This window comes from Corythoichthys intestinalis, chromosome 1 (assembly GCF_030265065.1).
Source record: "Corythoichthys intestinalis isolate RoL2023-P3 chromosome 1, ASM3026506v1, whole genome shotgun sequence".
Classification (NCBI taxonomy): Eukaryota; Metazoa; Chordata; class Actinopteri; order Syngnathiformes; family Syngnathidae; genus Corythoichthys; species Corythoichthys intestinalis.
The window spans coordinates 81,618,108-81,632,840 of record NC_080395.1 but is presented as its reverse complement, the minus strand read 5'-3'; the positions used below and the strand labels follow the sequence as shown (position 1 = coordinate 81,632,840).

At 44.9% G+C, this 14,733-nt stretch overlaps 1 protein-coding gene across 8 annotated transcripts in view; it reads right to left on the bottom strand.

Moving 5' to 3' along the window:
- The window catches only part of LOC130919388 (protein-cysteine N-palmitoyltransferase HHAT-like), a 473,408-nt gene that overhangs the window by 51,142 nt on the left and 407,533 nt on the right, over positions 1-14,733 (bottom strand). For all 8 annotated transcript variants that reach the window (XM_057842050.1, XM_057842041.1, XM_057842084.1 and 5 more), the window contains one exon: positions 217-367. In XM_057842050.1, the coding sequence (XP_057698033.1) occupies positions 217-367 (151 nt within the window). The remainder of the gene's footprint in view (positions 1-216; positions 368-14,733) is intronic.

Below are 14,733 nucleotides of genomic sequence, written 5' to 3'. Positions count from 1 at the left end.
CCCCCTAGCGTTCACTTCATTTCACAACACAACATTTTCATGTCATATAGAGGTGACCTGTCGTCGTGATTGCAGCTAATGGTGGGCGAGACAATTCAGCACAGAGGCCGTGATTGCGAAAGCATAGACGATTTAAAAAAAGCACTTGCCAGCGTTCCTCTTCAAAGATATACAGTACGCAGATGTCTAAGTGGACACTGAGTTGATGCGACTTACCGCCACATGCCGGTGAAGCTGTACATGATGCTGACGCAGCGAGGTACACCAGGAGGGACGAGCTGGTCTAATGTGGCCAGCATTGACGGAAGGCCATATATAACCAGATACTTGACAAAGAAGAACTGCACCAAGGCCAGAGCCAAACCACCTGCAGCGTGAAGGAAATAAAAAGGTGACAGAAATTATTACAACAGCACTAAGACCACCATGGTAAAATGCAACCACTGGCTGTTTACATGATTTAAACAAAAAAAATCAACTAAAAACTAAAACATTCAGTTTAAAATAAACTAAAAGTTTTTTTTACTTCATTAAATGTAACCATTTTCATGATTAAAATAATATGAATTTTGTTCAAGAAATAAATAAAAAAAGTTTTTTCTGCTACAAGACTATTTACACTTTAAAAAAAACTTTTTACTTTTTTTTTTTTTTTACTTTTTTTTTTACTTTTTTTTTTAAAATTTACTTTTATATTTCATATTTACAGCACACACGCATGCGCACACACATTATATGTACATATATATGGCGGACACTCAGGTGACTTGAATTTCCCGCTCTGAGAACCCCAATTTAGCCAACTTTCAAAATTGTCCGATATGCACGTGTGATACATCATTGGAAAGCTTAAAATCTCAAAAAGAAAATTTTTGAACAGGAGGTCATTTTGAAAAAAAACAAATTTTTTTTAGACAGCAAAACCCTATCTGGAGGTGAGAGCACGCGAGAGCAGAATTACAGACGCCATGATTTTAACAGGATATTATCGCGTACTTACCTTGTTTCGATCCAAAAACTCCATGTCGCATGTATCACCGAGTGTCAAGACATAGCTGCGAATGGCCACAGCTGGATTTTTTGGGAATTTTATGGGTGAATCATGGTAACTGAACAAGGGTCGTGATGTAGAAATCGCAGACATCAAGGAGTGGTCAAGATTTTCTTTCTTGGGGCCCGCGGGGCCTTGGGTGGGGCTTGCTGTCCCTTGCCGGTGGGGTGGACGTCCCCTGGTCACCGGCGCTTGGTGTGGCGCCTGTTCGGAGTGCGGGGTGGGTGCTCGGTGGGTGGGGGTGGGGGGGGCTGTCGCGGAGGCGCCGTCGGTGGTCTGGGGCGGGGATTGATCGGGGGCCTGGCGCTTCTTCCGCCCTGCGGCCGGTGGTTCTGGTGGACGGGGCCACGCCCACGGGAGCCTGCCTCTTAACTCACGCACTTCTCACTTCGGCACTGTAAGTATTTTTCACCCTGGCACTTACATGCTCACTGGCCCCCGGACCGGCAGACGACACCCCGGCTCCGGCGGCGGGGAGGGGCGGGCGGCGGGGCGGCTGCTCCCCCAGCCGTGGCGCGCGCCCAGCCCCGCTTCGCACCCCAGCCCGACCGACCCAGCCCTTAGAGCCAATCCTTGCCCATACATTTCTCCGGGGAGAGTTGGGACGGGGCTCTACAGTCCCGGCCCGGCTCCCCCCCGTTTTTAATGCACCACACACCAAGGTTGTGGGATGGTTGGGACCTATTGGGGGGGGGGGCACCTCACGGTTGCCTCCTCGCCACAGGCCCCGCCATCCCTGCACCTTTTTTAAATGCACCACACACACCATCCCCAGGAGAGCTCCGACAAAGGGCGGTGGGACGGCCGGCTGGGCAGAAACTCCATCCTACGGTCCCACTGCCCTAAGCCAAGCTCTCCTATTTTAATGCATACATTGCACTACCCTCACCTCACATTCCCATCATGGTGCTGGGTGATGGCTGCCAGTCGGGAACCTGGCAGCCACAGTAACAGGGTGGTAGGTGGGTCCCACACTTTTTCCATATGGCGTGGCTCCTGGGGTGTGGCCTCCCTTCTGCCTGGGCTGCCGGCCGCGAAGAGTGGGTTGGGGGGTCGGGGCTCCGATCTTGCATCGCCCCGTGGCTGCTCCTGGGCGTTCTCCTGCCTCCGCCTCCCCCTCTCTTCTCTGGCTGGGCATCCGCCCTGCACTCCGTCGCGGGTCGCTGGCTGGGCGCCGGTGTATCAGCGGGGTGTCGCCTGCACCGGCGGGGGGACCCTGCCTTGCCTGGGGCTTGGTGGGCTGCTGGGGGTCCCGTGGCGTCCTGTGCCGGTTGGGGGGCTGCGGCTGTGGCTCGTGGCACAGGTGGGCGGGCGGGGTGTGGTAGGCGTGGGGTTGGTGGTGCGTCCCGGATGGTGTAAACCGGAAATACATCTCGCTGACGATAGCACCACCATATTAGTAACTAGTCTAGTTGTTCAATGTATTTCTTGTTTTGTTTGTGTATGTGTTTCTTTTCTTCTTTTGTATTTCTTTTCTTCTGTCCCCCCATAATCCCTTCCTGTTCGCTGTTTTGTCATAATAAAAAGGTATTTTGAATGATCACAATGGGAGTATGTCAGACTCTCAATGTGAAACATTAAAACTGTTCAGACCATCCGGGCACTTAAGACTTCCATTCTCTGTGTCAAACAGCCGAACAGGACAGGTTTTAAAATAAATTTTAATAAAAAGATTCTTTTTTATATATTTACCCTTTTAAACGTTTTTTTTTTTTTTTTTTTTCCCCAATTTGTCTTTGTTTGGATCGATTATTTATCAGCTAACATATCGGAGAAAATGCGACAACAAAAAAAATACAATTAAGTGATAGTTATGAGGTAGATATTCATGACTTTTTTACAGACACCATTTTTTTTTAATAGTGACATAATTTGTTTATAATGTCAAATATGAGAGTGAATAATTTTTTTGGTCTTTTTTTCTTAAACGAAATATGAGACATCAATGAATGATTCTAAGCTAAAAACGACAGACATTTTGAATAATAATTATAATTACCTTAGTTTTATGGCTAGGTTGAAACAAAGCGGTAGCGCGACATCTGGAAACAGGGGTTTTCAGGGTAAAACGGACAAATTAAAAATAGTTCTGGGGCTTCACTGGGGCTTCATGTGCTATGAATCTGCTATGGCACCATATAGACATATTGTTCTATCAAACACAACAGTTGTTTTGGCTTAAAGTGCATGTGACAGGAAAAGGCATGTTTATTTCATAATACACGCGGTATTTTATGCTCCTGAATGATATGGACCGCTTGGATGTGTGTGGAAGCGGTCGCTATATTTATTCAGTTTTTTTAATCCTGCGCCATGAAAGTGAGTGACTTCCGGCTTCGGTCTTGCATCGAGGAGGAGGGCGCTGTGACGTGTACGGGTGAAGGTGTCTTCTTCACTAAACAGCCGTACTGTTGTGTATGAGGACTAAGGAATCAGCTGATTTTGCGATTAATACGTTTATTTTTCGCATCACGCCAGCCAAACGGCTGCAGAAAAATCTTGCTTTATGAGGGAGAGGCGTGTGCGCCTTTTTGGAGTTTCAAAAGGTTCCCATTCACTGTGGATATTGGCCAAGCCTTACTACTTACGAGGAAGTGAGTAAACATCTTGGCCATTTTGTATTATGTCAAATATTAATACAGCGATTACAAAGTAAACACTACAAACTTTCCTTAAATAAAGGACTACTTACGTTTGATCATTGATAGGCATATAAAAACATTAGCTGCACGTAAGCTGCACAACAACTGCAGCCGCCCTCCTCCAGGGAATGTAATTGCTCTCCGCCGGGCGGTTTGCCGATCCGCGAACACAATCGACAACCCAGTCGTCATGTCAAATAATACGGGCTAGTTATGTGTGATTTTCCGCTTACTTTGAAACATCACTCGGTTCGGGTTAGCATGTCGGATAGCTGTCATGCCTCTTGGTTTGTTTACATTCTCTGAAGCCGGGGAAGGGAAATGACATATGTCCGATTTAGGTGTCATAAAATATCGTTCGGGAGGTGCGAATGTAAAGGTGAAGTCGACATTTTTTACCATTATGGAGTAATTTTGCCATGTCGTCCTGAATAAGTGCATTTTTATTATTTCATATTCCATTTAGCACAAGACTGTTATTTGTCAGGACCATGCCATTTATTTAGCAATTGGGGAAAATACTTGGATGAAAAGAATATCCTGTAAAAATATTGAAGTAAAGAGACAGAAACAATGACATTTTGCAGCTCACTTCGTCGCGTTTTCCTTGTTGTGAATAGTTCCTCCTCGACAGGCTGACTGGTCCTTCTCAAGCCATTTATTTAGCTATTGGGGAAAAAAATACTTGAATAAAGAGAATATCCTGTAAAAATATTGGAGTAGAGAGACTGAAACAATGACATTTTGCGGCTCTCTTCGTCGCCTTTTCCTCGTTCTGAATAATTCCCCCTCAATGGGCTGAATAGTAAAACCGATGAGCCCAGTCACCCGCTGACGTTATCCACCTGTTGGGTGGATGACATCGTGATCAACCACCGGCAGATTAAAAGACTAATTTCTCGTCATCTGCGTTTTGCTAAATTGTTGTATATAGTCGAATCGTCTTAAAATATGATTCTAATTCACATAATAATGCTATTTAAGACTTTTTTTCTCCTGTCGTATGCTCTTTAAAATGCAGCAGTTTCTTTTAAAGAGGAGTGCGAGTGTTTTCAGCCATATACAGAAGGGCAAATAAGTATTTAGTCAACCTCTAATTGTGCAAGTTCTCCCACTTGAAAATATTAGAGAGGCCTGTAATTGTCAACATGGGTAAACCTCAATCATGAGAGACAAAATGTGGGAAAAAAAACTGAAAATCACATTGTTTGATTTTTAAACAATTTATTTGCAAATCATGGTGGAAAGTAAGTATTTGGTCTATACCAAAAGTTCATCTCAATACTTTGTTATGTACCCTTTGTTGGCAATAACAGAGGCCAAACGTTTTCTGTAACTCTTCACAAGCTTTTCACACACTGTTGCTGGTATTTTGGCCCATTCCTCCATGCAGATCTCCTCTAGAGCAGTGATATTTTGGGGCTGTCATTGGGCAACACAGACTTTCAACTCCCTCTGCAGATTTTCTATGGGGTTGAGACCTGGAGACTGGCGAGGCCACTCCAGGACCTTGAAATGCTTCTTACGAAGCCACTCCTTTGTTGCCCTGGCTGTGTGTTTGGGATCATTGCCATGCTGAAAGACCCAGCCACGTCTCAACCTCAATGGCCTTGCTGATGGAAGGAGATTTTCACTCAAAATCTCTCGATACATGGCCCCATTCATTCTTTCCTTTACACAGATCAGTCATCCTGCGCGATATTCCCATCGCAAGCACGTGCGATTGTTTTTATTTTTTTTAATCCACATACGCCTTGCTTTCTGCTCTGTGCACAGCCTCACACCTTCCCTCTCCCAGCCCATTGTTCCTCTCTGTCACTGCTCCACTTGCTTATTAAAGTTAACAATGGCTTTGATCTGGCCAAAGAAGCAGACTTCACACGGGCATCTGTCAATCATCGTTTAACTTGTTAAACAGTTTCCGCAAGGAAGCCGCGTTGGAATGAATGTGTCTGTGTGTGTGTTCTCGTTTTTATATCCTGGTGGGGTCCACAACCTGAAATATGACTCACCCCGTGGGGACCAATTTTCCCCGTAGAAAATGACCTGTAGACCCATTTGGTGCAAAAAAAAAAAAACATGGACCCCATGAGGTTGATGTTCACACTTTTTCCACACACGCCGTGTGTAACACAGCGCCCCGATAGGCCCAAGTCCCTACTGCAAGTGTGTGTATTTGCACCGTGGGGACCATTTTTTCAGGTTTGTGTATCTGAAAGTATAGTCATAAGTAATAACATAGTAATAGTGATTTTTATTTGAAAAACTGGAAATATGTTAGCGTGAATATGTTTTATGTTTTTATCAAATAAAGTTGGTTAAAATTAATAAGATATTCTAGAATGTCACTATTTAAGTGTAATAGTATCTTTTGGTGATTCTAAAGGGGGTATTACTTTTCATTGTGGTTTTATGAACAATTGCCTGGATCCAAGACCAAATAAATGGTCATTTATTTTCATCATGGCCTTTTCACCACACCCTCACTTATAGTAAACAATAAAATAACTGAAAAAGTTCCCTAATAAATATACACTCACCAGCCACTTTATTAGGTACACCTGTCCAACTGCTCGTTAACACTTGATTTCTAATCAGCCAATCACATGGCGGCAACTCAGTGCATTTAGGCATGTAGACATGGTTTAAGACAATCTCCTGCAGTTCAAACCGAGCATCAGTATGGGGAAGCAAGGTGATTTCAGTGACTTTGAACATGGCATGGTTGTTGGTGCCAGAAGGCCTGGTCTGAGTATTTCAGAAACTGATGATCTACTGGGATTTTCACGCACAACCATCCCTAGGGTTTACAGAGAACGGTCCGAAAAAGAAAAAATATCCAGTGAGCGGCAGTTCTGTGGGCGGAAATGCCTTGTTGCTGCCAGAGGTCAGAGGAGAATGGCCAGACTGGTTCGAGCTGATAGAAAGGCAACAGTGACTCAAATAACCAACCGTTACAACCAAGGTAGGCAGAAGAGCATCTCTGAACGCACAGTACGTCGAACTTTGAGGCAGATGGGCTGCAGCAGCAGAAGACAATGCCAGGTCCCACTCCTTTCAGCTAAGAACAGGAAACTGAGGCTACAATTTGCACAAGCTCATCGAAATTGGACAATAAAAGATTGGAAAAACGTTGCCTGGTCTGATGAGTCTCGATTTCTGCTGCGACATTCAGATGGTAGGGTCAGAATTTGGCGTCAACAACATGAAAGCATGGATCCATCCTGCCTTGTATCAACGGTTCAGGCTGGTGGTGGTGGTGTAATGGTGTGGGGAATATTTTCTTGGCACTCTTTGGGCCCCTTGGTACCAATTGAGCATTGTTGGAACGCCACAGCCTACCTGAGTATTGTTGCTGACCATGTCCATCCCTTTATGACCACAATGTACCCAACTTCTGATAGCTATTTTCAGCAGGATAATGCGCCATGTCATAAAGCTGGAATCATCTCAGACTGGTTTCTTGAACATGACAATGAGTTCAGTGTACTCAAATGGCCTCCACAGTCACCAGATCTCAATCCAATAGAGCATCTTTGGGATGTGGTGGAACGGGAGATTCGCATCATGGATGTGCTGCCGACAAATCTGCACCAACTGTGTGATGCCATCAAGTCAATATGGTGTTAAGCGTCATTGAGGTCATCAGGTGGGCACCCTCCTTACTCAGTGTTTTGATGATAGGCCCACAACGCCTCCAGAAGGCACATTGGCAACATCTGGCAGGCAAACATTGGCTTTCCATCCACGTATCTCCACATCAGCTGCCAGCTCGGCGCACTTAAGGCTATGGCATTCGAAGGCCTCCGCAACAACAGTCTCCCAGGGAAGGGTGAGCTCTATGATTTAAACAGTGTGAAGTGAGGAGGAGGAGAGCACAACATCCGGCCTGAGGTTTGTTGCATCGCTCTCCGATGGGAAGCATAGCCTGTGGTTCAGATCTGCTACTATTTTCCAGTCTCTTCCCCCTCTTAGTTGGCCAACGTCCGGTTTTTGGCTTTTGGTTGGCTTTGTTACTTCTGCAATAAACTGTCCTGCAGGTGTAGGCTGGGCTGATGGATGGGCGAGGGCAATGTTACTTGTCTGCTGAGTCTCCACAGTAGCTGCCAGGCACTTGAGGACGTGGTTGTGCCGCCAGGTGTAACGGCCTTGTGACAAGCTTGTCTTACAGCCTACTATAATGTGCTTCAAGTTTGCGGGGGATAGACAGAGAGGGCATGTAGGGTCTTCTCTGTACCACTGGTTGAGGTTTGAGGGGGAGGGTAACACATCATACATAACACGTAAGATAAACCTGATGTGAAATGCTTCCATTCCCAACCGTTCTCTCCCAGAGAACTTTCTCCTCTCAACTTCCTCCCATTTCATCCAGTGTACATGCTTGGATTGTGAAACAGCCTTAGCGTACCCCATTGCCTGTTCTTGCCGATGCACCCTTCTGCCAAGATAGCCTGCACTCTCCAAGGCCTCCTCTCCCTTGTTGCATAAGGGCAACTACAGTATGTCTCTATGCCTAAGGTCTGACTTCACCTGCCGAACAGCTGCAATTGGCACCCTTTTCCTTCCAGTCACTAGGGAAGGAGCCGTTTGGGCCATGCAAGAGTCATGGGTTCCGTCAGAGTCAATTCTAACCTTACTTTGAAACATTAGAATTCCTCAACAAGGCTGGAAATTGGAAGCTCCAGAATGCCTCTTCCATAGAGCCAAATGCTACTAAAGCATCTGGGGAGTCACAGCCACTTCTTGGCAAAAGAGTTGACCAATCTCTCCAGTTTTTTTCAAATTTTGAGGTTGGGACCTCATAGATCGTAAGAGGCCACATCAGCCTGCTTAGCCTAAGCTGGTCCACTTGTTCCGTGTCCCTGAGGGTAGCATCGCACCAGCGTCCAAGGCTCTTGGCTTTTGTGACACTGTTGGTATGGGTTTATCACCCAAATAGAACTGGTGTTCAGATAGTTTCCCCTTAATGACTGATATGCTCCTGGATTTGCCTGGCTTTATTTTAATGTGGGCCCACTGGAAATGATCATTCATTTCCAACATGGCTGTTTTACCACACTCTCACTCAGTCAACAATAAAATAATAAACAAAGTTCCCTAATAAAAATATATTGGCTCTGTAATTGACCACCTCATTACAACTGAACACCGAACATTTCTTCAAAATGACAAGTCCCATCTCTCTCTGTAAGCTCTGCCAACTTCAGGTTGTCAGTGCTTTCTAAACATGTTTCTTCGAATCAGTCCTCCCAGTCCACGTCCTCACCTGGTTTGGTTCACTATATCTCAGTAATTAAGACTCTCAATATGATCATTACAATCAGCAATCAAGTCATAGGTCATGAGCACAAGTCACCAGCATTTACAAAAAGTTATTTATTGAAATGGCACCCAGATATCAGCAAACGACTCACAAATCCTGCATCCTCCCTTTTCACGTCGTGCCAGTCCGATGTGATGCAGGCTTGTGTTCTAACACCAGGGAGAGTGTTGTGAGCCTTAAGTTTCCAAAAGATCCCATTCACTGTGAAAAATGGGCGAGACAAGTCTGACTTTTGTTTGTGCTTATGACACAGGGAGAGAGGGTGACAGGGGGAGTGATTGGGAGAAACGCCCCTCCCCCATTTAGAACCCAAGTGGTGTTCCATTATTGGACTTCTGCGCTCTTTGCTGATTGTCCATAATGAACACCATGTTCATGCATAAGGGTGTCTATATGTGCACTAGGCACCACGAACAGCCTAGGATGTGGTTGGATGATTGACGTTGTAGTCCGGTCATCGGACTTGCGGCCGCATTTCTTGGACACTCGGGTGAAGAAAGGGGCAGAGATGTCAGCCAATCACCACCTAGTGTTGAATTGACTCCAATGGTGGGGGAGAATGGCGGTCTGGCCCAGCAGACCCACACGTTCCAGTAGACCTTCGGCAATGTCCAGGGAGAGACTGGGGACATTGACTCCGGGTGGACCGTGTTCCACGCCTCAATTGCCGAGGTGGCCAACCAGAGCTGTGGCCGTAAAGTAGTCATTGCCTGTTGTGGCGGAAATCCCTGGACCAGTTGGTGGGCACCAGAAGAAGGAGCCCTATTGGGCCTTTTTGGCCTGTGGAACTCTTAACACATCTTATGGGTACCGGCGGCTCTGGTGGTCACTGGGGAAAAACCCCGGGCACGGGAGGAGTCTGGCAAGGCCATAGAGAACGACTTCTATATGGCTTCGAATGAAATTGCTTGCTGCTATGACTTCTGTGTAGAGACATTGTTGTGTCCGCAAGGCACATTTTTAGACAGTTTTAGACAGATATTTAGACAGTTGAATACCTGGGGATTGTGGGATGTATGAGGGTGGAGTTTTGGTGCATGAGTGACTGTGTTGTGAGCATGTGTGGCACACGGAAGTAAAAGAGCTTGGGTTCGTTTGTGCTCATACCCTAACACAACAGACACCTCCAATGAGGTGGTTCTAGCTCAGGTTAATCGTATGCTCTTGGACTTGTGCTATCTGCTAGCCATCTTGTTTAGATTTCAGCCAGTTCAATTATGTCTCTACATGAGGTGCTAATTCCCTATGTTGAAGCAACAATACCAAGGAATTTATCAGAGTACTGAAAAGTACAGCAATGGCAAAAAAAAAATAAAAAAAAAATAGGAGTGAATACAAAAAAAACTTTATGTGCCATTGAAAATAAATGGGAAATTTTGGTTATTAGAAATGAATGGGAAAGGTTTTGGTAAATTTTGGCGGAACCGTACATTTTTGGAAAAAACTAACTTCATGTGCCTTGACTTCCTGACATTTTTTATGTATGCTTATAGGGATCGGATAAAAATTGTAAATAATAATAATAAGAGAGTTTGGAATTTCACTAGTAGTTGCGTTTGCATAACATTCAATGCAGCAATCATTGTTGCATTGCATGTAATGCAAATGCAACCACAATTATACATTCCAATTTACAACATTTAACATTAACTTATTAATTGCTCGAGATGGTGATAGATTTCCAATCCATTTGAATTGGGAGGGTTAGCCAGGAACGATTTTGAAGTCAACAATTTTTTGGGGTTTGATGGACCCTACCTAGAATGTGTTCAAATGCATGTGAAAAGTATAAGCTGACAGTGTTGAGTATCGGTCAAATATTCATTGGTAATAAATAAATATATATTTATATACACAGTATATTTGTATTCAAAAAAGTTATGCCAGTGCCAGAGATTTTGAGACACCGTGACCATTCCCATCCCCCATCGAGTGAACACGCCAAGGCCTATTTGACACACATTTTGTGAGATTGAAGGACCTCGCCCTGACCTTGTCGATAATTGAACTTCCCATCCCCCATGGAGTGAAGACACCGAGGTCTATTTGACACACCTTTCTTGAGATTTTTGGACAACGCCCTGACCATGCCGATAATTGGACTTCCCATCCCCCATCGAGTGAACACGCCAAGGCCTATTTGACACACATTTCCTGAGATTGAAAGACCCCGCCCTGACCTTGCCGATAATCGGACTTCCCATCCCCCATCGAGTGAAGACACCGAGGTCTATTTGACACACATTTCCTGAGATTTATGGACCCCGCCCTGACCATGCCAATAATTGGACTTCCCATCCCCCATCGAGTGAACACGCTGAGGCCAATTTGACACACCTTTCCTGAGATTTTTGGACTCCGCCCTGACCATGCAGACAACTGGACTTCCCTTCCCCCATCGAGTGAAGACACCGAGACCTATTTGACACACCTTTCCTGAGATTTTTGGACCCCGCCCTGACCATGCCGATAACTAGACTTCCCCTCCCCCATTGAGTGTAGACACAGGGGCAGGGGATAAATCAACCCCAAAAATTCAAAAATTAGAAAATTATTACAACTACTACAGTGTTGGTGCATAGGGTCGTTTGAGGGATATTTTGTATTGGTAGTTGGTACCTATTATGAAATAAACCCCCACCCCACTTTTCCCCCCTCTTATCCTTAAAAATAAAATCACATCTTACGAGAGCACATTGATTCACCTGTCAGATATCGCACAATTCTTCATAATGCATTGTGGCTCCTGGTTGACTGCAAGCCCACCACTAAAATCTCCAAGGAGACGATCATATTCAACACACCATCAGACAAGCAAACAGTGGTGGAGGCTGATATGAAGATGGTGCAAGTGCTACAGAGTTTCATGGTGGAATGCAGGTGTGGCTGAAAAAGCACTGGACATGTGCCTCAAGTCGGTGGCTCCTGTGTATGCCTACAAACCTTGGAACCACGAAAAAGGCAAAGCAGCAAAGGCAGGTGTCCAGTGTGGTGTGTTCCTACAAAGACAGCAAGTTTGAGTGTCTATATAGGGCAGCAAGCAGTCTAACATACCGCTTTGGCACTTGTGAGTTCCTGAGCCAGAACCACGGAAAAAGCTTCTACCCATACTCAGCTCAGGGAATTCTACAACAGACTGTTCCAAACGGACTATCCTGTCAGTGAACAGGCTAGTAACATTCATTACACCCCTCTGCACAACACTGGTATCGAGAGACAACGTGGCAAGTTGGACTACAGGCTGAAGAAGTAAGACCTACTGACTGTGTTCAGTGTGCCTATCATTTTACAGAGGAGCCATGATCTTAGGAATAGATAGATTCCATCTTTCAAAAGTTTTAAGGCAGCACCCCAGGCAAAAAGAGAGGTTGAACTCAACTGGAGTAAACTTATGAAGGCGAAATTCGAGAGTGGGGCAGACCAGAAACGGAAGAAGAAACATGACATGCTGGACACACTGAAATCTAGAGGTGGCCCTTTCACTGACAGTGGGGAAGTGGATAAATTCCTTGCAGATGAAAGTGTGAACAACAATGAAAAGCTCCTATCTTCAGGATCCAGGTGACACTGGCCAGTGGGAAGAGAAGGATGAAAATCGCACAGGAGTTTGAAGATGCTCTCAAGGCATACCTGGACAAAAGGAGTGACCAAACCACACTGGAATATGCAAAATTACAAGATGCCTTGTAAGGCTGGTATCTGGACAGGAATGACCGAATAACATAGGAAAAATGTGATGTGCTACTTAAGTTCAAGTTCTTTCCTTGTCAATGTGACTGAATAAAAATATTAAACTATTTGCATTTGGTATTTTGTTCTTCGACACCTGAGGACATCAGTATCTACTTCCCTGGACCTGCTGCAGTTTGCATACAAGCCAAACATTGGTATGGAGGAATTTTCCCTTATCTATAGGTCGCTGTCCCATCTGGAGAGGCAGGGAAGCACTGTCAGAGTGATGTTTTCTGCCTTCACCAGTGCTTTCAACACCATCCAGCCCTGCCTCCTTAGGGATAAGCTGCTGGCGATGCAGCTGCGCTCTTACATTGCAGCATGGATTTTGGACTACCTCACTGGCCGGCACCAGTATGTCAGACTGGGATGACTGTACGTCTGGTACAGTAATAAGTAATACTAGAGTGCCTTAGGGTACAGTTTTGGCGTCATTCCTTTTCACCCTCTACATCGCTGACTTCCGGTTCAACTGGTTTCTGCCATCTTCAAAAGTTCTCAGATGATTCCTCTATTGTTGGATGTACAACGGATGAGGATGAGTACAGGGAACTGGTGGTGGACTATAGGAGGAACAGGAGGTTCCCAGCCCCAGTTGTCTTCCATGGGGAGGTGGTTCAGAGGGTGGACTCATACCAGTACCTGGGGTCCACATTAATAATAAACAGGATTGGTCTCACAACACTGACACTCTCTTTAGGAAGGGACAGAGCAGGCTATTCTTTCTGAGGAGACTGAGACCATTCAACGTCTGTGGTAGGATCTTGAAAAGTTTTTACCGGTCTGTGACGGCCATCGCTTTGTTTTTGCGCTGTAGTGTGTTGGGGAAGCGGGGTCAAGGCAGGTGAGGTGGGCAGAATCAGTAAACTGGTGAGGAAGGCCCACTCTGTGGTAGGGCTTGAGTTGGAAAGTCTGGAGACTCTGGCTGAGAGGAGGATGACCCCTCCCACCCACTCCATGACGAGCTGTGGCAAATGGGCTGCTCTTTCAGTCAGCGATTTATACCACCTAGTTGCAGAACTGAGCGCTATATGCGTTCCTTTGTGCCCACTGCCATCAGACTATATAACAGCAGAGGTCTGTGCTCACAATAAAGTGTACATTAAGCATAAGAACAATGACAGTTACTCGTTTTTTGTGTTTTGTTTCTGTCAAAGTGCCGATCTGCAGTCATGTTAGATTCAATTTGAGCTTTAGTTAAGGTAATTTGTATATTTCTGTTTTTTTGTATATTATTTTTTTTCTATTTTTTATATTGTTATTATAGTTTGTCTAAATGTTATACATTCTATTGTACACAGTCTGAGGTGCTACAATGCCTAAATTTCCCCTATGAGGGATTAATAAAGTCTTATCTTATTTGAAATAAAAAATCTATCAAGGATTCCAAATTCGTTTACTCTTTTAGTATTAACAGACTGTAAGAATAGTAAATGCATACAAAGGGCGGAACAGCCCCAAAAAATGCTGTTTTTGTGTGTGTTTTTTTTATCTTGAAGATAAGAGTTAGTTTGAGGTGAAACAGTGTTGTTTATTAACCCTTGAGAGTCGAAGGACGCGCCGGCGCGTCCTCAGCGCACGTCGTCTTTGAAGCACCCTCGCGTCTTAATTACGTCACCCACATGCCGTTGGTTGGTCTCGTTTTAAAGTGCGGAAGTTGCGGTTTACTCTCGTTGTTATTTGAAGTCAATCGACCAACTAAAACGTGAGATATTGTCATTTAAGTTTTATAGTTTTATTGTCCTCTCAAAAAAACATTAAAACGCTGCATGGATCATTTGTTTATGTCTATATTTCCATAATTTCTTGTCCTTTTTCAAAACGGAAGCTCCATGAAAAAAACACAAATCAAACGAACCCTTTCGAAGTCACAGTGGAAGCACAAAATGCGTTTTTTTTTTTTTTTATATAAATATAACTGCCGTGCGAGGTTCCACCGAACGAGAGGCAGGAGTGTTCTGACGCAGCGACGGGCGAGCGACGGC